The sequence below is a fragment of the Quercus lobata genome, chromosome 8, assembly GCF_001633185.2.
Source record: "Quercus lobata isolate SW786 chromosome 8, ValleyOak3.0 Primary Assembly, whole genome shotgun sequence".
Taxonomy (NCBI): domain Eukaryota; kingdom Viridiplantae; phylum Streptophyta; class Magnoliopsida; order Fagales; family Fagaceae; genus Quercus; species Quercus lobata.
Genome location: NC_044911.1, coordinates 61043309 through 61070416, shown reverse-complemented (window position 1 = coordinate 61070416; position 27108 = coordinate 61043309). Strand labels below are relative to the sequence as shown.

The 27108-nt window shown below is 37.4% G+C and overlaps 1 protein-coding gene, 1 long non-coding RNA gene and 1 pseudogene across 2 annotated transcripts; all 3 read left to right on the top strand.

Annotated features, from left to right (window-relative positions):
- Positions 1-15: 15 nt before the first annotated feature.
- Positions 16-4212, top strand: LOC115954575. Its single transcript, XR_004083924.1, has 7 exons — positions 16-382; positions 476-545; positions 1475-1588; positions 2619-2861; positions 3325-3430; positions 3735-3856; positions 4031-4212. It is a non-coding gene; the product is annotated as an uncharacterized LOC115954575 (long non-coding RNA).
- Positions 4213-5980: 1768 nt separating this feature from the next.
- Positions 5981-6793, top strand: LOC115957179. Its single transcript, XM_031075394.1, has one exon. It carries the CDS (start codon positions 5981-5983, stop codon positions 6791-6793), a length of 813 nt encoding a protein of 270 aa, XP_030931254.1.
- A 13378-nt stretch (positions 6794-20171) lies between these two features.
- LOC115957178 lies at positions 20172-26723 on the top strand (annotated as a pseudogene).
- The last annotated feature ends 385 nt before the right edge of the window (positions 26724-27108 follow it).

Here is a 27108-nt window from a genome sequence, read left to right as displayed (position 1 = left end):
CGCCCCTCCCTATTTCCCATTTCCCCTAGTCTTTTTCATTTTCTCTCTCTCTCTCTCTCTCTCTCTCTCTCTCTCTCCCCCTCTCTCCACCGTTCTCTGTTGTGCTCCATCGCCGCCGTTGAGAAGCTCGCCTCGCCGCCATGGTTCACTCTGACCATCGCCTCGCCGCCGTGAGGACCTGTGAGGATTCACCTCGCCGCTGTGAAGATGCCGTGAGGAGTGAGGACGCCGTCGAGCTCCATTCTCTTCGCCTTGCCGCCCAAACCTCGTCATTTGCTCCTCAGTCTCAGCCTCTGCATCTCTGAGCGTAGCTGAATCGAGCACAACCCAAGGAGCCAACCGAATCGGGTCTTTGATTGTTGGGCTGCCAGTGGCTTCGCAAGTGAGTTTAATCTTTCTGGTACAGTTCAAATGGGTTCAATTTATTTATTTGGTTAAAATAATTAAAGCTATTTTTTTTTCTGATTGTTTTCAGTTTGTGCATTTCGAATTGATGAAATCGGGCTCCACTTGTCCGGTTTGTAAAGTCCCATATTGGCGTAGAGGTATGAGACTCATGACTTTTCAGTTTTATCACAAGGGTAGTTTAGTTTTAGTCATTTAATGTCATGAACATGATCTGTTTGTGTAAAGTACCATAATGTTTTGGGGAACATGTTGGCTTTGTGGCTAATTAGAGATAGCACAATAAAATGGGAATATGGAAAATTGGATATGGTTTAGCATTAAGCCAATATAGCCCATTAGATAAGTAAAAATTGTAATGGGGATTTAGTCACAGGATTCCCAAAGGAAGAGGCTATTGGGAAGATCCTTAGACTAGTAGCTATTCACTGGAAATTTTAATATAGTTTCACCCAATAAATTAACTTTCTTATAATAATGAATGAAATACATTCCAAAAAGTCAAAAACAAATTAATTTCCCAACGTGTAATATATAATAGGTTGAGCCACTTGACAGTTGACACAAACACAATAGGTTAGATGTAAATTTTATTTATTGTAATAATAATATTTGAAATGTTTGGTCATAAAGATTTATTTGGAGTTGGTTTTTAAAATTTTGTTAAAACTTAAGTAATAGAATTCTAATTGAAATAAATCTGTCTTAATAATAATAAAAAAGATACTATTTGATATTTTATTTTTTGAAGGCAATACTAGTTGATATTTTGATTATAGAGTTTTATTTATTTTATTTAAACACAATATAACCATTGCTTAAGTCACTAGTTGCAACATGTATGACAGAGCATGAGCCATTTGTGCTGTGTCCGAGTTTGACTCTAAGATGTGTTGGTGGGGCCTAGGATATATCTGTACGTGCATAAACCGATGAAGGAGTTGACAAAGTTCATGCTATAAGAACTCTTCTTCCTTATTTCTTGCAGCGTTTACTCTGTATATAAGTTATAAAAATGCCATCGAAGCCTTAACTCACACTACTACTTTTATGTTCTCTGACTTCATAGTACACAAAATACAAAAGAAAAACTTTTGGCTCTTCAAATACCTCTGCTCCGCTCAACTTAAAAGCGCTGGTTTGAATCTGATCCTTTGTGTCAGCGAGTTCTGGCCATAGCCAGGTAACCATTATACTCCATTCATCAGTTGGGGTCTGTTTTTTTGTTGTCTAGAAATCTAATGCTTTGATGGGTTGCGTTTGTTTCATTATTAGATATATAGATATTGAGTACTGTGTTTTGTGCACAGTAAGGAAAACACACATGCATATGCATATTTCTAGGGACTGGTTTTGTTTAGAGATTTATTAAATGAAAATTTATGCAAAGATTGGTTATTGAATTTAGTGGAACATTGATTAAGTGGGTCAATTTTATCAGGTAAAAATTGTGTGTGAAAGCCTTAATAGAAGCAGTAGATTTTTGGACTTCTTTTCCTGGTTTATTTATTTATGATCAAAACTTATTATTTTCAGTTTGTTTGAAGTCAAGAAAAAGAAAATTGTATATTTTAATCTAGATATTTCTAGGGACTGGTTTTGTTTAGAGATTATTAAATGAAAATGTATGAACCATGTTCTGCAGAGATTGGTTATTGAATTAGTGGACCATTTACTTAAGTGGGGCAATCTTATCAGTTAAAAGTGGTGTGATAAATGCCATATAGAAGCAGTAGTTTGTTTGGACTTGTTTTCCTGGTTTATTATTTATTTTTTGTGATCAAAATTTATAAATGAGTTTGTGTTTGATTGATGTCAAACTCAAAAGTGGGACATTAAAATCTATGCATAGATTGGTTATTGAATTTAGTGGAACATTAACTTAACTGGGTCAATTTTATCAGGTAAATTTTTGTGATGATAGCCTTAATAGAAGCAGTAGATTTTTGGACTTCTTTCCCTGGTTTATTTATTTATTTATTTATTAGACTTATGGATATCATCTTTAGAGAATATAATTATCATTAGAGATGGAAGGTGGGTCTCCACCATGTGTTCGTGTGTGTGTGTGAGAGAGAGATTTGTAGGTTCAAAGTTGTTTGGTATGATCTAGAGAATGCTAGTGGATTCTTTTGGTGGTAAACAAGGAATACCATGCAAACTAATGTCTAATGTTTTAGATTTTGAGTCTGATAAGATGTCTCTCTTTGCAGGCTTTGAAGTAAACTAACTTTTGTAGACTCTGCTAAAGCAAAATGGTTTCCAACGCTACAGCTGGACTGACATGTCCATCCCGAATGAAACCTACCTCAAATGGCATATTTCAGGGAGATGATCCTCTTCAATTTTCACTGCCTCTTGCCATTATGCAGATATGCCTTGTAGTTGTAGTTACATGGGGTCAGGCTTTCATCCAAAAGCCATTAAGACAGCCACGAGTTATTGCAGAGATCATTGTAAGTTCATTTTTTTCTCCCCATGCAATAAAATTTAATTAAAAGTCAGTTTCTCTTGACTGATATGACATGCTTTTGTGCATCCACTATCGCTTTAATCCCTTAAGGCAGATACTTAAGATTAGTGCGCAGGTCCTTCACTCTAAGATATCTTTACTAATTTTTTATGTCAATTTGTTAAGAAAATTTCAAGCACTATTCTTTCTCTAAAATTATTTTCCAGTAAAGATTTTTATTTTATATAAGGAATCAACAATATTAATGCTGATTTGGCAGAAATATGTAAGCCTTATTGTGTTGTTTATCATTGTTATTTATCTAGTTTTCCTTTGAATTTTTTTAGTATTTATGAAAGCCTATATATATATATATAGATTTTTGGTGTTAAATTTTGGGTATAGGAGCTTTGGGATTTGTAAGGGTTTATATTGTGTTGTAATGTGTTTAATTTTGTGCGATATAGGCCAAAGGTTTCATTGGCACTTTTCTTCAATTACAACACCTCGTTGGGACCGCCTTATCGGGTTTTGGTAGATACCAACTTCATCAATTTCTCTATCCAGAATAAAGTGAGTGATTAGTAGTTTTATTCCATTTTATTTTAAATGGGTTTGGTTCATAAAAATGCATAGTTTGAGAGAAATTTTTATTGTTCATGACTTACTGAATGTGTGTAATTACCAATTGAGAAGGAAAAAAAAATCTAAGAATGAGATAGAAATCCTTATTCAATTCTAGAGCTTGTTCTCTTCCCATTAATGCATTGAAGGATATGTTCTGGAAGCATGGATAAAAATAATAACTTTATGTATTTTGACTTGGTAACTTTGCATTATAGTCCTAACTTATGCAATTTCTTTCATTGTTGTGTAGCTGGACTTGGAGAAGGGAATGATGGACTTCCTATATGCAAAATGTGAGTTTAGAATCATTGGTTTCTTCAATTTAATGTGAATATTAATTTGCTGCAAGAATTGTTGTGCCGTGTTGATGAGGTATCCTAAGTTCAACATAGTTGTTAATGTGGTTTTATAACTTGTTGTGTAGCTGGACTTGGAGAAGGGAATGATGGACTTCCTATATGCAAAATGTGAGTTTAGAATCATTGGTTTCTTCAATTTAATGTGAATATTAATTTGCTGCAAGAATTGTTGTGTCGTGTTGATGAGGTATCCTAAGTTCAACATAGTTGTTAATGTGGTTTTATAACAAGCATTGAGTGCCATTTATCATTGGCAAACACTTAAATATGTGTTGGTTGCTTAATGATATTTATCAAAATATTACTCTTGGTTGTGTGGATGTCCATAAAAATGCTTAAGGAATAAAATGAGGAACATTTTTTAAATTATGATTTTATTGAATCTGCCTAGCTTGTGGATTGAAGGCACTCCTTGTATCACGCAATGTGTGATGACACTTCTTCTGTGTACAAATGACCACATTTTTTCTTTTGTTAATTCTATGATAAATAGACATTGTTATGTATTTGATAATATATTTTTATGTTAATATAATGTTAGTTTTGAGACAATTGTGGTGTTATCTGGTTAAATTTGTGGTATTGTGTTAGTGGGGCTAAAATTATTACAGGATTATTTGTAATAGAAATGTGGTTTTAAAAACCCCCAAAAAAGAAAGAAAAAAAAAAAGACCTATAGCGGCGGGCAAAAACCGCTGCTAAAGGTGCACATTATATGTTTTAAATGATTCCCTATAGCGGCGCTTATCGTCCGCCGCTAAAGATTGAAACATATAGCGGCGTTTCTACCCGCCGCTACAAGTGCAATTAGTTTGTTTTGATTAATTGCCTATAGCGGCGCTGTTTGCCCGCCGCTAAAGGTAGACACCAATAGCGGCGGGGTCATTCCCGCCGCTAAAAGTCAATGCCACGAATTCTGAACACGTATGGCGGCGGTTTTATGCCTGCCGCAATAAACCTTCACCCGCCGCTAAAAGGTAGATATATAGCGGCGCTTTTTGTGACCGCCGCAATCGACCTATAGCGGCACTGCAACACTGACGGGACGGCCCGCCGCAATAGCACCCGCCGCTATAGGTCGAAGGTACCTTTAGCGGCGCTTTTTTGGGCTTTAGCGGCGGTTTTGGCCCGCCGCAATAGCCCAGTTTTCTTGTAGTGATATACATAATAATAATTGATGGTGTCGCAAAAACATCAACTTCTGAACTCGTCCATATGTATTGTCCAACGAAAGACAAGCTAGGACAAACCGAACAGGCTAAGTGATCTCCCAAGCGTCCTGGCTAATCTCGTCCGTCTTTGGACGGACGAGATCACATAGGAATCTTACCCATCATCATTTGGACAGTGGGTGAGCCATCCTAGAATGGTCTCGTCCGTCTTTAATAAAAGATGGACGAGTTCACCATGGAACGGGCCGTCCAACCTAGGTAACTTCCATAGCGGTTATGGAAGTTACCCCCAATTCTCCGGACTCCTCGACATTAGGAACGGTTATTAAACAGATAACCGTTCCACACATACTATATAAGGATTTTTCGATGAAGGGTAAGGCATTCAGACAATTTTATCTAAGAGAATACTCTTTCCTTACAGAGAATTTCAAGTTCACTAACTTCATCATCAGAGGACTTTAGATCGGTCCGCACCGGTCTCCTCTGATTCAGTGTTGTTGTTTCACAGGATATAGCCCAAAGATCATCATCGTTCGAGACTTGTCAACCTACTGGTATCCAAGGAACTATCAGTTGGCGTCGTCTGTGTGAAGAGATTGTTTTACAGTTTACTTCTCCGTGACAAAGGGTTGATGGTTCGGACTAGATCGAGGGCTACTAGCCCAGGCCATCAGGGAAGCAGCAACCCTCATCACGATCGCCAGTCTGCACCGGTCATGCAGACATCATCTGTCCAAAATGCACAATTTATGGTGGATGCTATGGCGGAGTTGACTCGCCAAAACCAAGAGTTAAGAATGGAGATTAATATAAGGAGGCAGACACGTGAAGAACGTGAAGAAGGAGGACAAACACAGAGTCATGGCGGTGGAGAGAATACCGAAATTGGAAGTCAGTTTAGAGGCACCACTTCACGAACGGTACCACACTTGAAAGAAGAAATGGACCAAATGAAGAGAGTTATGGAGGAAATGAAAGAGAATATGAGGAGGGCGAATCCGATAGAAGATTTGGTTCACATAACTGATTCCCCCTTCACGACTTCCATCAACGGTCACCCTCTACCATCAAAGTTCAAGTTGCCTTCTCTGGATTCATATGAGGGAACACGTGACCTGTTTGATCACATAGCCACTTTCAAGACCACCATGCATCTTCAAGGGGTGCCTGACGAGATAATGTGTAGAGCCTTCCCTACCACTCTTAAGGGTCCGGCGCGAGTTTGGTTCAGCAAAATACCCTCGAATTCGGTAAGTTCTTTTGAAAAGTTGAGCAAGTTGTTTGTTAACAATTTCATTGGGGGACAAAGGCACAAGCGTTCCTCGTTCAGCTTGTTGACAATAGAGCAGGGGGAGAACGAGAGCCTTCGGTCATTCATCACCTGTTTCAATAGAGAAGCCCTGAGTGTGGACGAAGCAGATGATAAGCTCCTATTGGCGACCTTCCATAATTGGGTGAATTCGGATCTGTTTATACATAAACTCTATGAAAAAGAGCCCCAGTCCATGGCCGAACTTGTCCATTCGGCTCAAAATTTTATGAATGTAGAAGACGCGATCATTACTAAGAAGACGAAGAGGTCTGAAAGAGTAGACACAAATCCCAGTCGCCATCCCGAGCAAGGTCCTCATCCAAAGAAGGGACGGACGGAAGAAAGGAGAGACCGAGATAGTAAGAAGCCAGGCCCTTCAGCACGGAACCAGCAATATACCTCTTTGAACGTCCCACTTGAGCAGGTCCTTATGCAAATCAAGGATGATCCTTCCTTGAAATGACCGGAGAAAATGAAGGGAGATCCCAACAAGCGCAATAGGAACAAGTATTGTCGCTTCCATAGGGATCATGGTCATGATACAGACGAGTGTTTCGATTTAAAGTAACAAATTGAAAATCTTATAAGGCAAGGGAAGTTGAGGAGTTTCCTTGGACGAGACCACAGGGACGAGAAACAGAAAGGGAAGATGGAAGAATCATCACGACCACCACTCAGAGAAATAAGAGTCATTATAGGAGGAAGTTCAACTGGCCAGTCATCCAAGTTCAAGAAAGCATACCTGAAGGTAGTACAGAGCGTCCAACTTTCTGGACGGTCACCAAGAACAAGGTCCACGGACGAGCAAGCAATCACCTTCACAGACGAAGACGCTGAGAGAATTCATCACCCCCATGATGATGCTTTTGTCATCTCCTTATTAATTGCTGACTACACAACTAGAAGAGTGCTTGTGGACAACGGAAGCTCGGCAGACATTTTATATTATCCAGCTTTTCAGCAAATGAAATTAGGACAAGACCAGCTCCGTCTAGTAAACTCCCCCCTTGTAGGCTTTGGTGGGATGAAGGTGCAACCAGTGGGTACTATTTCCTTATCCGTGGTAGTGGGGGCATACTCACGACAAATCACCAAGGATGTGAACTTCCTTGTGGTAGATTGTCCATCCTCTTACAACACTATAATTAGAAGACCAACTTTGAATAGTTGGAAAGCTGTTACCTCTACTTACCACTTATCAGTCAAGTTTCCAACAGAACACGGAGTAGGGTAGGTACAAGGGAACCAACTAGTAGTAAGAGAATGTTACCTGGCCATGTTGGCCATGGATGAACAAGTTCAAGCCATGAATATTGAAGAAAAGAGAGTTGTAGCAGAGCTTACCGAAGCATTGGAAGATATTTCCTTAGATGAAGATAACTCTGAGAGGTGTACTAGGGTTGGAGCAGATCTAGAAGAGAAGATTAAAAAGGACCTTGTCCAGTTTTTGAAGAAAAATATTGATGTGTTTGCGTGGAGTCATGAGGATATGCCGGGTATAGACCCTAGTGTCATTACCCACCATTTGAATGTATGTCATTCCTCCAAGCTTGTGCGGCAAAAGAAGAGGGTGTTTGCCCTTGAGAGAGATGGTGTTATCAGACGAGGTTCAAAAGCTAATGGTGGCGAAGTTTATTCGGGAAGTGTACTACTCGGATTGGTTGGCCAATGTAGTAATGGTCAAAAAAGCAAATGGCAAATGGAGAATGTGCGTAGATTTCACTGACCTGAACAAGGCTTGCCCCAAGGATAGTTATCCGCTGCCACGCATTGACCAGTTGGTAGACTCAACTGCGGGCCACAAGTTGCTTAGCTTCATGGATGCCTTTTCTAGATACAATTAGATAAGGATGGATGAGACTGACCAAGAGAAAACATCTTTCGTCACCAGTCAAGGCTTATTCTATTATAAGGTGATGCCATTTGGCTTAAAGAACGCAGGGGCGACATATCAGAGGTTGGTCTACCACATGTTTCTTCCGCAGATTGGGCAAAATGTGGAAATCTATGTAGATGACATGCTAGTGAAGAGTCAGGACGAGGGAAGGCATCTAGACAACCTGCAGGAGACATTTGACACACTGAGACAGTATCACACGAAGCTGAATCCTAGCAAATGTGCTTTTGGAGTATCATCAGGGAAATTCCTTGGCTTTATGGTCTCCCACAGGAGAATTGAAGCAAATCCTGATAAAATTCAAGCAATATTGGGCATGAAGCCACCATAAAATACCAAGGAAATCCAATCCCTTATTGGGCGAGTTGTCGCACTTAACAAGTTTGTCTCTAAAGCTACTGACAAATGTTTGCCATTTTTTAAGATTCTCAAAAAAGCATTCGAATGGACCGACGAGTGTCAGAGAGTTTTCGAAGATTTGAAGGCATACCTTACCATGGCACCGTTGCTAAGTCCATCAGTGGTGGGAGAGGAGTTATATTTATACCTAGTGGTAACCCCCTATGCCGTGAGCTCAGCATTGATAAGAGAAGAAGATAAAGTGCAAAGACCTGTGTACTATACAAGCAAGGCATTGAGGGGAGTGGAAGGACGATATCCACAAATGGAGAAATTAGCCTTCGCACTGATCACCGCTTCTAGGAAGCTGAGGCATTATTTCCAAGCACATGTCATTAATGTCATGACAGATCATCCGCTTAAGAAGGCAATGAATAGACTGGAAGCTGCAGGACGATTAATCCAGTGGGTTGTAGAGCTCAGTGAGTTTGACATTAGGTATTAACCAAGGCATGCCATAAAAACTCAAGCACTAGCAGATTTCATTGCGGAGTTTACCCCAAGTCATGATGAGACAGAAGACAGTAAGAGATGGGTCGTCCATGTGGATGGTTCGTCTACACGACATGCAGGTGGAATTGGTGTGGTCCTACAATCCTCAGAAGGAGATAAACTGAAACATAAAGTCCGTCTACAGTACTAAGCAACTAACAATGAAGTCGAATATGAAACCCTTCTCAAAGGGCTAGAATTGGCTAAGTCTGTGGAAGCCAAGTCCATACGTGTCCTGGGGGATTCTCAACTGATCATGGGGCAAGTAAATGGGATGTATGAAGTGAAGGAAGAACGAATGAAGAAATACCTTAGTAGGGTGATGCGCCTTGTGAAAAGATTTGAAAAAGCTGACTTCGTTCAAATCCCAAGGAAGGAGAACGTGGAAGCTGATACTATAGCAAAAGAAGCCTCAGCAAATGAATCAATGGACGAATCAGATGAAGTTCAGTATATGCCAAGTATAGATGTCCCGGAAGTACAACAGGTGGATAGCAGAGGAAATTGGATGACCCCGATTATATCATACTTGAAAGACGGACGACAACCAGAAGAGAAGGACGAAGCCAGGAAGTTGAGGGTGAGATCGGCTAGATACGTCCTTATGAATGAAGTGCTATACAAGAGAGTCTTTTCTCAACCTTACCTTAGGTGATTAGCTCCGGACAAAGCAAACTATGTACTAAGAGAAGTTCATGAAGGAGCATGTGGCAATCACTTAGGAGCCAGATCACTTGTCCACAAGGTCGTCCGTGCAGGGTATTATTGGCCAAACATGCAAGCTGATGCTAAAGCATACGTTAAGGTTTGCGACCAGTGCCAACGGTTTAGTAACATCCCCAGACAACCGTCAGAATACCTCACCCAGATGGTGGTACCGTGGCCCTTTGCACAATGGGGACTAGACATTTTGGGTCCCTTCCCTCTGGGCACAAGGTAGATGAAGTTTCTAGTGGTGGGCATCGATTATTTCATCAAATGGGTGGAAGCTGAACCGTTGGCAAATATCACACAACAGAATGTGAAAAATTTCGTGTGGAAGAACATTGTATGTAGATTTGGAGTGCCGAAGGTATTGGTGTCTGACAACGGACGACAATTTGACAATGCATTCTTTAGGGACTTTTGCTTACACTTTGGAATTCAGAACCATTATTCCTCGCTTGCACATCCCCAAGCCAACGACCAAGCTGAAGTTGCAAACCGATCCTTGTTGAAAATCATCAAGACTCGGCTTCAGGGGGCAAAGGGAGTATGGCTAGATGAATTACCAGGAGTTTTATGGGCGTACAGGACCACAGTGAGAACCCTTATAGGGGAGACTCCTTTCAAGCTAGCCTATAGAAGCGACGTAGTTATACCTGCAGAAGTACATATGGCCAATCACAGGGTGATGATGTATCAAGACAAGGATAATGAGGAGTAACTCCATCTAAACCTCGATCTAGCAGACGAGGTAAGGGCAGATGCAGAACATAGGGCAGCAAAGTACAAGAAACTTATGGCTAGGCAGTATGATGCGATGGTGAAGCCAAGGCATTTCAACATAGGAGATCTCGTCCTGAGAAAGGTCTCTTTGTCAACCAAAAACCTAGCACATGGGAAGTTGGGCCAAAATTGGGAAGGACCTTATAGAGTTATCAATTGTAAAAGGCAAGGATCCTACTACTTGGAGGCCCTGGACGGGAGAAAGTTGGAACATCCTTGGAATGTGGAACATCTGAGGAGGTACTATTAGTAAAAGTGAACCTATGGATGAGCTTGGACCTTGTTTGCCTACTTACGTTCTACTTATGTTTGATGCTGTTTGTGTTTGATACTACTTATGTTTGATGATATTTGTGTTTGAAGTTTGAAACTACTACTTTATTACTTATTATGGTTGTGTCATGTTTATGGACGAAGTTATGAAGTATGTACTTATTAAATAAAAAGGCATCAGTGTGCATGTGTCTTATTTATAAACAATATCTATGTTATGTACAAAATGTTGTGTGAATTTTACATCTCCATGATATTTTCGTCCAAGCCAATCCACAAGAGGATTGAAAGATTCAAGACAAATAAAATCTCTGGATGCAGAGATGTAACGTCTAAATTTTCCTGAGTAAAACAAGGAAAAAACCATAAATAGACTCGTCCAACTCATGGACGAGGAAAAGCCATAACATTTTTGTCCAAGTTAAGGGTGAGAATCAAAAGCCAACTGAAACAATCCAAACTCTGGACGAGAGAAAAGTTGGGCAAAATAAATTGGATGGTATGTAAAATCAGCTTGTAAGTCTTAAGACGAATCAAGCTGGATAAAAATACTACCTGGAAAGACGAGTTAGACTAACAATATGAAGAACATATATTTTTGCCATGGACGAGCTAAAGCTGGAGTTGAATTAAAATAGCATAACAACATTCGTCCATGCAAAGAAAATGAGAGCACTCGTCCATGCAAAGAAAATAAGACTTCATCCATTCAAAGGGTGGACGTCCTACGTCCAAAAAAAACCCTTGTTTAGTTCAAAAAACTGAAATGATTGTTTAAAAACCCCGTCCTAAAACCATGGACGAGGCTAGTGTATTCTGGTTACATAAGAAGGTCCTAAAACAGAGGACCAAACAAAAACCAAATAAAAGGAAAACAAACAAAGATTGCTCTAAGTGTAAAGGTCTCGTCCTTAAGCAGAGGGAGCATTGACATTGGGCTCGTCTTGGGGTGGCTGAGTGCTGGCATTGTCTTCCACATTGACGTCCTCAGAGCTGGTCTGAATAAGAGAGCTTGTGGCAGCAGCAAGGTTAAGTTTGATTGAGCTAAAGTCAACTTCAGGGAAGTTCTCAATAGCATCCAATCTGAAATCCTCAAAACTAGCTGCATAATTGCGATCCAGGGTGTCCGTATACACTTTGGACGACTTGAATTCAGCCACAGCATCCTCTTTTGCCTTGGAGAGACGAGCGTTGTTCATCTTTTGCAAGTGATCAATGCGGGTATCCTTCTCCAGTGCATCCGTCTTTAGCTCCTCGATCAGCTTGTTATGCTCATTGACTTCCTCCTTAGCTTTTGCAGCAGCCCCAGCCCATTTTTTGTAGCCAGCATTCACCTGTTGAGTCCTCGTCTCCAACAAGACCCTTGTCTTGTCCAGTTCTGTTGCCTGTCTGGACGCTGCCATAAACTTTGACATGGCCTATGAATAGATAAAACAACATAGGATGGTTAAATAAAGAAAGGTTGTTAACTGAACAAGGACGAGAAATGAATATTAACATACCTTAAAGAGGTCATGGACGCTAGAATGCTCAAACTCCTTCAAGCCCATGTTATAACACATGTTTATGTCTTCGTCCAGGACAGCCAACTGAAAACGTTCCCAAGCCAGATCCTCATTTTCAATGATATTCGTAGAAGGTTGGGACGAGCCAGGCACAGTTGACTTGGATAAAGGAGTTCTGGGCGGAGGAGTCTTGGACGGAGTGGACTCAACCGGAGTGGATGAGTCCACATCAACTACCTGGATGGAAGGCTGAGATTGTGGAGGTTTGGACTTAACCACCTTGGACGAGCCCTGCTTCACTCTTTTGTCTCGACGACTGGGGAGCCCTTCTAAATCAATGTTCTTTGGCAAGAACTTCCTTTTGTCCCCAGCCATAGGACGTACCTGAACCTCAGGACGATCCTGGGCCTGAGCCTCAGGACGTTTTCCCTCGCCTACAACTTCTTTCCCTTTATTTTCTTTCATTGTTGACATTCCTAAAACGAGATAATAAACAGATCAGGAATGTATATATATATATATATATATATATAAATAAAAAAAATAAAAAACTTAGTTGAAAACTTACTTTTGCGCACAGTAACCTTATGTGCAATAGCTTCGTCTGACGGTTCAGGACCCAAACCCCACTTGGCTAGACGTCTAAGAGTGACAAGATAACGAAAGCTCCTGTCTGTATGAAGACGAGCCCTGTGGACGCGGTCACGATGAAATTTGCTCAAAGACGGACGCTTGGCAGCTACAACACAATGAGTAAATAAAGGTTAGAAATTGTAAATGGATCAAATAGAAAGAGAAGGATAAAAATAAACGAGGGGAAGGGACGTACCTTCTGGACGAAGGTTCCTTAAGTCCCCAGTGTAAGGAGGAAAGGGATCCCTACCAATGTCCACAGGGTTCCCTGCCCAGAAGCCTGAGACAAAGATGAATTCCGTCTTCCACTTTCTATCAGACGAAGCTAGGGACTTGATTAACCTACAATCATTCCCCCTAGCAGTGAACTGGTAAAAACCCTCAGACTGACTTATTGCAGAAGGTTTATAACAATAAAGGAACTCGTCCACAGTAAGAGGACGGTCCCCACCAAAAACTTCCCTCCACAAAATTTGCATGGAGATAACTAATCTCCACGTGTTAGGATTAAATTGACAGACACCTAAACCTAACTTGACTAACAACTCTCTAGCAAAGGCATTTAAGGGAAACCTAAGGCCACCCAGGAAGTAAGATTCATAGACGCCTATTCCAAAATGTGGATCACAACACCACTTTCCACGGACGGGCAGCCTAGGGTTAAACTCGTCCGGAATTTGATACCAAGATTTAAGAATATTTAATATTTGTTCATCCGTCTTAGAATGGACGCCTACTGAGCAACTAAAGACGGTCTCTTCCTCGTCCGTCGGATTGGACGGAGGCACGCTGGACGAAGAGCCAGCTTGAGAGCCAGAAGCTCTTCTAAGTTGTTCTTGGGTGACTTCAATAGGGAGCCCAGGAGCCCCAGAAGAATAATTCTCGTCTGTACTTCCTCCACTATCGTCACTAGCACTACTAGAACTAGATCTATCACTACTGTCCTCATAATACTTGTCTATAGCCTTATCAAGGCTATCAGTGGGCGATGAAGTAACAGACATTTTTGACAAGAAACTTAGAACCTAAAGACGGAGAGAAGAAGAATACCTGGCTCTAGATGGAAGAAGACTCTAGACGTAGAGGAACTCCTAGACGAGGCTCTAGACGATGGATGTCAAGGAAGAAAATCTCTGAAATGAGAAGGGTTAAGGGAGGCATTCCACTATTTATAGGATGCTGACCTGGGCATTTGAAATGACTCTACCAATACGAAAAGGACACGTGGTATCTACCTTGGAAAACTAAATCGACGGGACCAGTCGCTAATAAAAAAATGACACGTGGCGCATTGATTTATTAACCAATTATATACGCTCAAGGACGTGTCGGCAGCTCACCCAACTCATTGGACGACCCACATGGATGAGGGGGCAACTAATGGTGTCACAAAAAACATCAACTCCTGAACTCGTCCATATGTATCGTCCAACGAAAGACAAGGTAGGACAAACCGAACAGGCTAAGTGATCTCCTAAGCGTCCTGGCTAATCTCGTTCGTCTTTGGAAGGATGAGATCACATGGGAATCTTACCCATCATCATTTGGATAGTGGACGAGCCGTCCTAGATGGTCTCGTTTGTCTTTAATAAAAGATGGACGAGTTCACCATGGAACGGGCCGTCCAACCTAGGTAACTTCCATAGCGGTTATGGAAGTTACCCCCAATTCTCCGGACTCCTCGACATTAGGAACGGTTATTAAACAGATAACCATTCCTCACATATTATATAAGGATTTTTCGATGAAGGGTAAGGCATTCAGACAATTTTATCTAAGAGAATACTCCTTCCTTACAGAGAATTTCAAGTTCACTAACTTCATCATCGGAGGACTTTAGACTGGTCCCCACCGGTCTCCACTGATTCAGTGTTGTTGTTTCACAGGATATAGCCCAAAGATCATTATCGTTCGAGACTTGTCAACCTACTGGTATCCAAGGAACTATCAATAATAAATAAATAAATAAAAGATATTACATTAATCAAAAGGTCATTATTGCATTGATTATAAGCGTAAAGTAGAAATGATAAGGGATTCAATCGAGTAGGAATAGTGGAGGAACAATTTTTGGTGACGCAAGATATACATGCAAAGAAATAGAAAACCAATCTATTTTTTAGGCCAAGAATGACTGACGTGGTATATCATGCATCCGATGTATATTTCCATCCTCTTATACGGAGGTGGACTCCATACATGTGAAGTCTACCTCCACGTAAGAGGGAGGAAACACACATCCGATGTATAATATATTTTCTCCTGACAACCAATGTGTAGGGTTCCACTGTCGCCGATAAAACGTCCCATTCTTAGGGAAAAAGAAAAAGGAATCTTACATCCATTTAGTCTTTTACTGATCCATAGGTCCATAACATTGTATCTTCTTTTTCTAAACAAAACATAGTGGATTAATCAGTCAAAAAAAACAAAAACAAAGTAGTGGAATCCACTTAAAACCCACCAGTTTTTTTTTCACGGAAATTTCAGCTTTGAAAGAGTCCCACATGATCCTAATAATAAACCTCCTTTTGTCCTTCTATATCACGATGTCACGTCAAAACCCTAGCCTCCCCTAAGTTTTTTTTCTCTTATCTCTTAACTTTTTCAAAGTTTCAAACTTTGTATTTTTATTATAAATCCAAATTTTAACTTTTAAAAATGTAGAGGAATAAATTTTAAATTATACATTATTTCTTAAGAGCATTCAAGTCGGGTAAAACTTTGGTATATTGTTATATTTTTAATATTTTAATATTAAATTTATTTTAAAGAATCAAACTAAATAATTAAATTCTATATATTTATATTAATCTCTTATTTTGATCGTTATTAACTATGAATTAATTATTTTGCTTTATTTATTTTAATGAGATGAAATATATATTGGGTTTGCCTTATCTTTAGTACTTTTTTAACTAGATATGTCATTTAATTTTAAATATATAATGGCAAGTGGTAGCGAATTTTAATTTCTACCTTTTATTTAGTTAGTGGATGATGTGATAGTCTCTCATTAAAATAAAAGGAGATTCATTTAAAAAAAAAATACTGGAGTTAAGCCAAACCCATATATACCTATAGATCAATTGAAATTATGAAAATACCTAATCATAATGATGATTCCAATTCAAATTCTAAATCAATTCATATCGAGGCATATTTTGCAAATCTTCTAATTGAGTAAACTAAAGTAAATATGAAAAAATAAATTAAAATTAAAATTTTATATTAGATTTACATTACTATATGAATGTTTATCAATTTTGTTATTAATATCGATTAATATCATCTAAATTAATTTTAACTTCTTCTAATCTTGCTTCCTCTAATGTTGGTCATAAGCCTTTTGAATGTTAAATTAGGATATAGTGAAATAAGAAAACTGAAAAGTGACAATCATAGTTAGGAAAAAAAAACACACTTCTTATTTATTTGGGATGTGGTATTAATTATGGACCTTTATTATTGAGAATGTATTATATTTATCTCAGGAATATATCACCTTCTCTCTCACAGGAGAACCACCCTTCGGGTATAAAACTTAGGATAATGACTAGTGCATACAAAGTACACATATGCCAATGTGGTGTGCTACTTATTCCCTACCAATTCTACTTATGTCTATTTCTCACCACTTATTTTGTCATGTGGCATTTGTGTGTACAAATATGTGTAATTATGTGTGTGATATAGACATTGTACTAATTAAACTTAAAACACCCCAAAAGATCTCAGTTTTAAGGGTTTGGTGTTGATATTTGAAGCTCTGATCTCATGTCATAAACCCAGTAAATAGCACAAACATCACAAACCCAGAAAATACCAAAAAAAAAAAAAAAAATCTAGTCCAAAAATCAAAGCCAAAAATGCCCAGAAAAGACTATAACAACCTATCAAGAAAAAAGAATGAAAAAAAAAAAACCGGTGTGTAGGGATGAAGAAAAAAAGAAAGAAAGAAAAAAAAAGAAAAGAAAGAAGAAGTAGCTGCGAAGAAACAAAGAAAGAAAAGAGAAAAGAAGAACGACATTGGAGTGAAGAAGGAAGAAAGAAAAATAAAAGAAAAAAAGAAAAAAGAAAGAAAGAAAGAGAGAACCAGGCATGTGACTTGAAGAAGAAAGGAAGAAAGAAAGAAAAAAAGAAAGAAAGAGAATTGATGTGACAAGACTTTAGGTGGGTACCATTATTTTTATGTATTTACTAAAATGCCATGTAACTTATAACTTGGAAATATGAAAACACAAAAAATTTGTTTTCAATTCTCATCACTCTAACTCATTTTTTTTTGAGTTTTGAGTGATGAGAACAAGACTCAAAAATCTTGCCAAACAACAATTCTCTTATGGGTCGCACATGTTTTGGATTATGGGTGATGAAAACTGAAATATATAACTCAGTTTTCACCCAATCCAAACACCCTTTTAGTGGCTGTTTGGTTTTTTGAAAACAATCACTCATTACTCCTCACTCAATTTTCGTCACTCATCACTTAAAATACCCCAATTTCCTAACCCCACATGTTTGGCACATATTTTTAGTTCTCATCACTCAATTATTTTTATTGTTTTGTGGGACTCACACACTGACCCAAAGAAGACTTTTCTCTCCTTTTTTTTTTTTCCCTGACTCTTACATCTTTCTCTGCCTCTCCATTTTTTTTTCTCTCTCTGGAACGGCTACGGGATTAGGAGGTCAAGCTCGTGAAATCAACCTCCTCTCCTTTTTTTTTTCCTTCGTTTTTCTTTGGAACAGTTACGGGATCGGGAGGTCGAGCTTATGAAATCAACAGTTTCGGGTTTGAGCAAATGAGGCAATTGAAGCTAGGTTATGGGGAAAGGGTTATGGGGAAGAGAGGAAGTAGGTTTTAGTGGGGTTTTGGAGAAGCAGTAGCGGTGAGAGAGAGGGTGGCAGCCACGAAGGATGAGGGACTTGGCTATGGAGTCAAACCCATGGTGACACCCATTTCTCCTTTTCCTCACTTCTACACTATTGTTTTGTATCTGTACTTAGATTTTGGTTTTGCTTTTAAGCTTCACTGTTTGTTGACTTAATTTAGCAGAAAGTGAGTTTTTGTTTTGTGGCTGTTGGATTGGAATGATTGGTGGCAATGGAATTTTTGTGGCCGTGTGGATGAACATGTTTGTGTGTATGATCTAACTCATGTGTTTATGGGTTTGATTTTCTAGGTTTGAGAAATCGGTACCCATGTTTTATTTTTTATTTTATATAAAGTATATTTGGTGTTTCTGTGAAGAAGAAAAGAAAGAAAAAGAATGAAGAAGAAGAAAAAAATGGCCGTTGGAGTGAGTCTGTGAAGAAGAAAAAAAGAGAGAAAAAGAAAGAAGAAGAAAAAGGTGCACCTGGTGTGACTTTGTGCTGACAGTGGGTCCCATGTATGTGGGTTTAATTACGAAAATGCTATCATAACTCTGTTTCCATAACTTGAAAACACTTAAAATGTGTTTTCAGTTTTCATAACTTTATTACTCAAAAATCAGAGAATTGAGTAATGGAAACAAAAACTGGAAACAATGCCAAACACAGTTCTTAGTTGTGGGACTCACATATTTTGAGTTATGGGTTGATAGGCCAAGAATGTATTGACATCTTGTGATGAATTAACTAATTAATTAGCCAAGTTAATTAATTAATTCAATTAGCATGCAATATGTGTGGTAGCACAAACAAATCACCAACTAAGTTAAAGTGCAGCGGAAAATAAATTGACATGGTGATTTGTTTACGAATGGGGAAAACCTACATGGCAAAAACCCCATCGGGTGATTTTAAGGTCACCACTCCCGAGAATTCACTATTATTACAACAAGCGGTTATAAGTAAAGGAATCCCAGTACCTTATACCAACATACAGTTGAACCCTTACCCCAATACCCAATTAGACTTGTTTTGTAGTTACAATCTCTCTTTGTAATGCACTGCTCCCAGTACGTGACTAACCAATTTGATGCGGGGATCCTAGTATGCGGCTTACTCACTAACTTGAGGAAGATGTTGTTTGCAAAGTTTTTTAGTTCATCACACGATGAAGATCACGAAACTCCTCGGTTACAAAACCCTACGGTGTACAAACATAACAACTTCTTCAAGAGAAAGGTGAACTAAGGCAAATTCTGTCTCCAGTCACAATTTGCATGAACACAACTTTGCTTCACACTTGCGCAACCTTTTACGGTCCTTAAAACAATCCTTACATATGTTTAGGGTTGTGAGAAAAGAAAGCCCAAACATGTATTCACAGATTAGATTGAAATCAGCTTTGAAAAACTGAATTTCATAAACCTTGATAAATAGCTTATCTGTCGAGATAGCTGTTGAGCATCGAGTTTCAGCAACTTTTTAAACCTCGATAGATACTAGCTGTCAAGTTTTAAAATCTAGCACTTCTTCATTTGTTTCTTAGACATATTTGCATGGCTTTAACACCTAATCTTGAAACCTTGTTCCTTGAAGTATTAAACACATCCTAGATCTACCGAATTACAAGTAAAGTGCATTTTGTCAAAGGATTAGCCAATTCTATATTGACATATGTTCCTAACATTAAATCACATATGTCCTAACATGGGTGATGGAAATAGAGTTATGGGTGATGGAAACTGAAATACAGAAATATAGAATTTACTTTTAGATTTCTCATTTTCCCTTTCAAAATCACAAACCCAAATACATAAATCACAATCTCAAATACAGAAATCACAAGAAATAATACATAAAAATCACAAACCCATACAAAAATCCTATATACATAACCCAAATACATTAAAAAAAATTCTTCCTTTACAACAAGATTTGCCACACGTTCAAATATATACAAAATAAATCCCCTAAATCCAAACCTGGGACCATTACATCAAGTTCAAAAATCTACAAAATAAATCCCACGAATGAATATACACAATAATACCCCTTTTAGGCACCAAGTAATGAACAAAAAAAAAAAGAGGAGAGATCTTGGCGGTGGCAGATCTTGGAGGAGGTGGCAGATCTTGGCTGAGCTACACTTGGAGAAGACAGATTGGAGTTTAGAGAAGACAAAGAAAGAGAGAAACAAACCTGTGACGATCTTGAGACCGGCGGTGATAGAGCTTGAGACTGACGGTGACAGAGCTTAAGGCCGACAATGAGATCGTGTGATGGCGGCAGTGATAGAGGTCAGAGCTTAAGGTTGAGTTCGTAAGTGAGAGAGGGAGAAGAGGGTGATAGCAAATTTGGTTGGCAGTGAACAACGGCGCCGGCATTGAAGCAGTGAAACAGAGTTGAATGCCTAATCTAAGAAAGAGGGAGAGAGAGATCAAATCTAAAAACATGTTTTGGCTAATGGAAGGGAAATAGTCTCATGTTGGAGAGAAAAATCTGAAAATATGTGTGGTGGGAAGCGCAAGTCACGTGAGATAGAGAGAGTCTTGGAAGTTTAAATTGTGTGAAATAGGAAGTTGTGCTAGTCAATAAGTTAATGTGTGTGGAGTAAAAAGCTGACAAAAGGTACTTGAAAGATGGGAAAATTTTTGAGTTCTTTGGTTTTATCACCCACCATTTTAGTTTTTCTAATTATTTAATCTTTTTCTACCAACCCTCTCACATAATATCTTATTTCTCACCTACTACCCCTCCCTTTTTTTTTGGCCTTATACTTTTATCTTTGTTTATTTTTTTTTTAATAATAAAAGGTCCTATAGCCGCGTTTAAAAAAACGCGGCTATAGGTCCTCCTTAAAAAAAAAAAAAAATTATTTGGCTGGACCTATAGCCACATTTTAAAAACGTAGCTATAGGTCCTCCTTTAAATTTTTTTTCTTTTATTTGGTTGGACCTATAGCCACATTTATGAATGCGGCTATAGACTTAACCTATAGCCGCATTTTTAACCTATAGCCATGTTTTAAAACTGCAGCTATAGGTTCTCCTTTAAATAAAAAAAAAATTTATTTGGCTGGACTTATAGCCACATTTATGAACGCGGCTATAGATTTAACTTATAGCCGTGTTTTAAAAACGCAGCTATAGGTTAGCTATATATATATATATATATATGGTTGGACCTATAGCCTCATTTTTTGAACGCGGCAATAGGCCCTATCCAAAAAACGCAGCTAAAAGCACTTATAAATGCAGCTATAGGTTAGCTATAGCCACGTTTTTGTAAATGTGGCTAAAAAAAAAAGCAGCTATAGCCCACGTTTTTTGATAAACTCCCTAAGCTCCCAACAGTGAATGGGTCTAAAAAGAACCACACAAGCCTAATTGTTGGTGTCTTAGTTTGTGCTTTGGTTGTGATTTTCTGGATTGTTTTGATTTTTTACAATGTCAAGAAACTCAAGAAGGATGGTGTGGTTGAAGCCTAGGAGCTTGATATTGGACCACATAGATTTTCTTATGAGGAGCTAAAGAAACAACAAAGGGTTTTGGAGACAAAGAGCTTCTTAGGTTTGGTGGATTTGGTAGAGTTTACAAAGGAACTTTGCCAAATTCAAATACCCAAGTTGCAGTAAAGCATGTTTCCCAAAATTCGAAGCAAGGTTTGCTAGAATTCGTGTTTGAGGTTGGTAGTATTGGCCATCTTCGTTATCAAAATATAGTTCAATTATTGGGTTGGTGTCATAGGCAAGGTGATCTATTACTTGTGTATGAATTCATGCCTAATGGAAGCTTAGACAATTACCTTTTTGATGAGCCTAAAGCAATCTTAAGCTGGGAGCAAAGGTTCAAGATCATCAAAGGGGTTTCTTTAGGGCTTTTATATTTACGTGAGGAATGAGAACAAACTGTGGTTCACAGAGACATCAAGGCAGACAATGTGTTATTGGATTCTAAGCTTAACAGAAGGTTGAGTGATTTTGGTGTTGCTAAGCTATATGAGCATGGCTCCAACCCAAGCACAACCAAGGTGGTGGGCACGTTGGGTTATTTAGCACCTGAGCTCACACGCATAGGCAAGCCAACAACAAGTTCTGATGTGTTTGCCTTTGGTGCTTTGTTGCTAGAAGTGGTATGTGGTAGAAGGCCTATTGGCCCTAAAGCATTGCCTGAGGAGCTCATGCTTGTGGACTGGGTTTGGGAGAAGTGGAGATTAGGAGCAATCCTTGAGGTTGTGGATTCAAGGTTAGGGGTTGATTTTGATGAAGTTGAGGCTACTTTGGTGCTTAAATTGAGCTTAATATGTTCCAATGAGGCACCAGAGTCAAGACCCATTATGAGGCATGTGGTTAGGTGCTTAGAAACGAAGCTAGTTTTAGAGGAGGAGGAGATAGTGATGGCAAATAGCAATGAAGATGGTGGTAAATATGAGTTTGAGGATTTTGTGCAATCTTATCCAACTACTTTAGCCTCAGTTGGTGATGATCATAGGGATATTGCTGATGTTGAAGATGGTTTAACTCCATCCTTTTCAGTTTTCAACGGAGATGATGGTAGGTAGTCTTATTTCTATGGTTTTGGATTTTCAATTTCAGTTACTACTACATGGTTATGTATGTATTTGTTTGGACGTCAATAAATTAATCATCATCTTGTCCGCCCTGTTTTTTCTTTCGTTTTATTTTGTTTATGTTGGAAGTGTATATATAATATTTTAGATGAAAAGTATGATATAATATTTTAGATGAGAATTAATGCCATGCAACTCCATGTTTCAAGATCTCTTGTCCGAAGGTATTGATAATTATTAGGTATTCCGAGAATAGTAGAATGTTTTCTCAATAGTTCTCTTTGTTTGTTGAACTGGTAGCTTTCATCAAATCCTTGAAAATTTCCCCACAATCTAATAAATCAACTCCAATCTTAAACTTTTAGGAGATTGTTGTTCTATGTGTCATTCCAGGTTTATGCAAAGAAGGCTTATTATTTACAAATGTGGCACATACATAGCCCTTAAAGTCATATTCAATGAGTTGTCCCTTAAACAAATGGACATTTGAGATGTGGATCAAGGGACATATATTTTCCAATCACAACAAAATCTAAATAGATAAAAAAAAGAAAAAGAAAAGAAAAGAAAAAGCATTTTTAAAAAAACGACATGAGCAACTAATATTGATATTAATAAAGGGAAACAAAACTCATAAAAATTGAATTGTAAATTAGGACAAGCTTCTTCAGGGTTCCTATTCTCTCCCAATACACCATGCTTCAGAAAATACAAATCAAGAAAAAAATCAAACTTGTAGGTCATGACCACCACACAAATGGTAGCTTCGGTATCTTTTTACAGATTCCGACAGTGTCTTTGGTGGTGGCTACTCTTCTTGGCAGTGTTTCTAGCTATTGGAGGCTTCTATCGTGAGAGCTAATGGGGTTTTGATTTTATGTAATGTAGAATAAGAAGGATTGCATGTGACATGTTTGCATTAGAGTGCATAAACAACAGAGTTTGTACCAAGTTCTTATTGAATTTATTCTCATAAATTTAAGACATATAGGGTCTATAATTGGGATTCACTTATTTTACTAAAACTGAAAACTTTTTGTTGAAAGTATTATAGATAAAGCTAAAAGTTAGCTGAAATAGTATAGTGTGACTCATGAATAGTACCAAAAAGTGTAATGGGGTCCATGAATAGTAGCAAAAATACGCTGAATAGTAAAATAAGCTGACAAAAATAATATTTACCAAACAGACACATAGTATCATAATTAAGTTTTTCATATTACTTTTTGAGTTTGTCTTTTTTATTTATTAAATTATTTGCATTTATTAACATAATTGATAAAATATAAAGTAAAATATACTTAGAATATGATATAGGATTTTTATTCCTCTAACAATACCTAATCATTTTCATGTCTATTAACAAGAGCTATTTACATGCTAATTGTTGTAAAAATATTGTGGACATAACATTTCTCTAAACTAAAACATTAATATGTATTTTTTTTTGATACAATTAATATGTATTTCTAATTTCCCTACAACTTTGGCCTTTGGCCTAACATTTACATAAATGGTGACTTTGGGCATGAGAATAGTAAGAGCTTTGTTTGGTTGACTTGGTTTTTTGAAAATGTGGGTGTAATTTTTTGTTAATCTCTTTTGCCAGATAAGAGAAGGAGACGAGTGTTTTTGAGACTCATAACCATAAAATGCACATATATCTCAAAATTAGTTTTGAGTAATATTATAACAACAAATTATTTTACAATATTTTATAAACTGTTAATGTGACTATTTTTTACTAATTTTCATTTGGGCCTACCGCTAACATCTTTTTTCAGCCGTTTGTAAAAAATGTTATAAAATAGTTAATATGTAACTCTAGTATTTACCTTAATTTTTTAATACTCAATGTAATTTAAGCATTTATAAGGTGACATGGAAACCCTTAATTTCCTATGTATCTTATTACTAATTACACAACACGTGATAACATATTGATTTATATACCTTATTGAATTTAGACCTTTGATCTTTACTATTTATTTTCCCCATGATTTTGATTTTGATTTTTTTTGGAAAAATAAATAGAAGAATTTATTCAACGAAGTTAGACTAATTAAAAATTTTTTTTCTCAAAAAAAACCTAATCATTTATTTAATTCATTTTTTGTGTGGATATTAGTAGCACAATTTATTCAAAAAATTTAGACCAATTTATTGAATACCTAGTCCATCATAAACTATCTTTTTCAAAGATTTGATAGTATTTCAACTTATGGTGCTCCAAGATGATTGCTCTTTATTATCATGTTAGGATATCAATAGATTTTGGGAGAAAATGGGCAAATGCCCCTTTCAAAAAAAAAAAAAAATCCAGCATTTTGCCACATTTCCCAAACTAATTAAAGAAATGTCTCTCTTTTGAAACTCGATTTTCTCAAAATCGAGTTATAAAAAAAAAAAATTCTGGAGCCCTATAGTGGCGTTTTAAGGAGCTATGGTGGCGTTTTGTAACTCGATCTCCATGAAGTCGAGTTACATGTAATTTTTTTTTTCTTTTTTTTGCCTATAACTTGATTTCAAGGAGCTCGAGTTTCAAAATGCCACTATATGTCCTTAAAATGTTACTATAGGCTCCTTAAAAACGCTACTATAGGGCTTAATTTGATTTTGAGAAAATCAAGTTTCAAAAGAGGGGTATTTCTCTAATTAGTTTGGAAAGAGGGCAAAATGCTGGATTTTTTTTTTAAAAAAAGGGCAAAGGCCAATTTTTTCCATAGATTTTGGGAATAAGCGGGTTTGAATCTCATATTTTGTATTTGACAATAAGAGACTTTACTAATTAAGTTAACTGTAATATATTGTCGGTCATTAACACGAACGTATATGATTGTTGGCCCAATAGTTTTAAGGCTAAGTGGAAATCGTACCTTCTTGGTGGTTTAGGTAAGGATTTGATTTTGATTTTGATTCCCTTTGTCTTTAACTTTAAGAGAAAAATGATCGTAGTAAGTAATGACTAATGACTAACATCAAATTTAAGGTAGAATATTATACCTCACATGCCGCCTCAGAGGACCAATAGGCCGGTCTCCTGGCCATTAAGATTTTGTTTTTGATAACGCCATTAAGAATCAAGATCATTGTGTTTGTGACATTTGTGGACCCAAAACTTGAAGCTGGTGTCACAAAGAAGACCAATAAACAAGCAATTAATGTTATCGTTCTCGGTTTAACGCTGAATGACCTGGCCGCCCGGAGACTTCAAGTCCTAATGACTAATGAGGCAAACATCTTAATCTAGGTCATGAGCTGTACACGTTATAGGATGCTTCCGACCAGTTTTTTCTTTTTCTTTTATTTGGTAGAATCTCCGACCAGTTTCGTACCATAACATACATAGGCCATTTGACTGAAAACATATATTTTCATGAAAATACTTAATTACTTGCTTTCGGAGAGGAAAAAAAAAACCATACTGACTTGTAGTATTTGGCTGACAATTGTTGACATGACTTTGGCTCAGGCCTTCATGATTATTGCGTGGATTAAACCGGTGCATGGAATATATAGAAGTTGCTTCTTTTAAGTTTTATATATTAAGTTGATTTTTTGTAATTAACCTATAGGTTTTATACTAATATTATATATATATAGATATATATATGTATGTATAATTAATCATATCATTTGCTTTTCAACAATATGCTTGTTAGTTTTGTTAAATGATTAAGTTTATCACTTTTCATATGATAAGGTTTTTATGATAAGTGATATTATTAATGAATTTAATCGTTTAACTAATATATATCTTTATAACCATAAGCCTTTAAATAGTTAGTGATATCACACTTTTTTTTTAATTTATTATTTCTTTTATATTTTAAACCCTATAACTTTGGGTGGTTTCAAATTAAACTATACACATTTAAAAATGTTTCAATTCAAACTATAAATCCATTACGTGAAAAGAGTCCAACTTTCTGACAAGTGATATTTTTATCACTTTATACGTTAAGCTTAAGCCTAGGATAGTATTGACAAAAAATCACACTTTATGAAACGAAATGTCCTTAGTTGGAATATCCCTCTCCTTTCACCTTAGGGCTTAGGCTATTCACTCATACAATGACACAAATATATACATTTAAAGAATAAAAAAGAATTCTCCTAAGCTTCTGTCATGTTCTGGTGCAGGCAAAGCAGCCAAGCAAGTAAATGTTCCCATCCCTGAAGGTTTTACGACTAATCCAAAAGAAAACTTTGATCCAACTGCAGCTAGGAGTAATGATAGGAGCTGCCTGTACGCATTCTAGACCTTTTCTAGGCATCGGCTAAAGGAGAAAATTTTTCTAAGAATGTTAGATAACTGACAATAATGTTACCATGTTTGAATGTATTGGTATCTGTGAAAGCTCAAAGATACAAGAGGTAATTATTTCTCTATATTGAAGATATGAGATACAACCAGAATATATATACTACAATGCATATACAAGGAATATACATATATTAAGGAATGTATTAGCACAGGAAAGGCAGTGACAGATTAGTGGAGTTTGTCTTCACGTGGGTCACGCTCCTTTGATTGATTTCCTCTGTTTTAGCTTTCCATAACAGAGGTGCTTGTTGACTTAGTTTCTGCAGTAGCTGTTGGGATTATAATAGGAAATGAGCTAGCTGTCTTGCCCACAAGATCAG

Coding starts and splice junctions, on each gene's coding strand:
- LOC115957179 (XM_031075394.1), top strand. CDS start 5,981: ATGGAGGAAATGAAAGAGAATATGAGGAGGGCGAATCCGATAGAAGAT.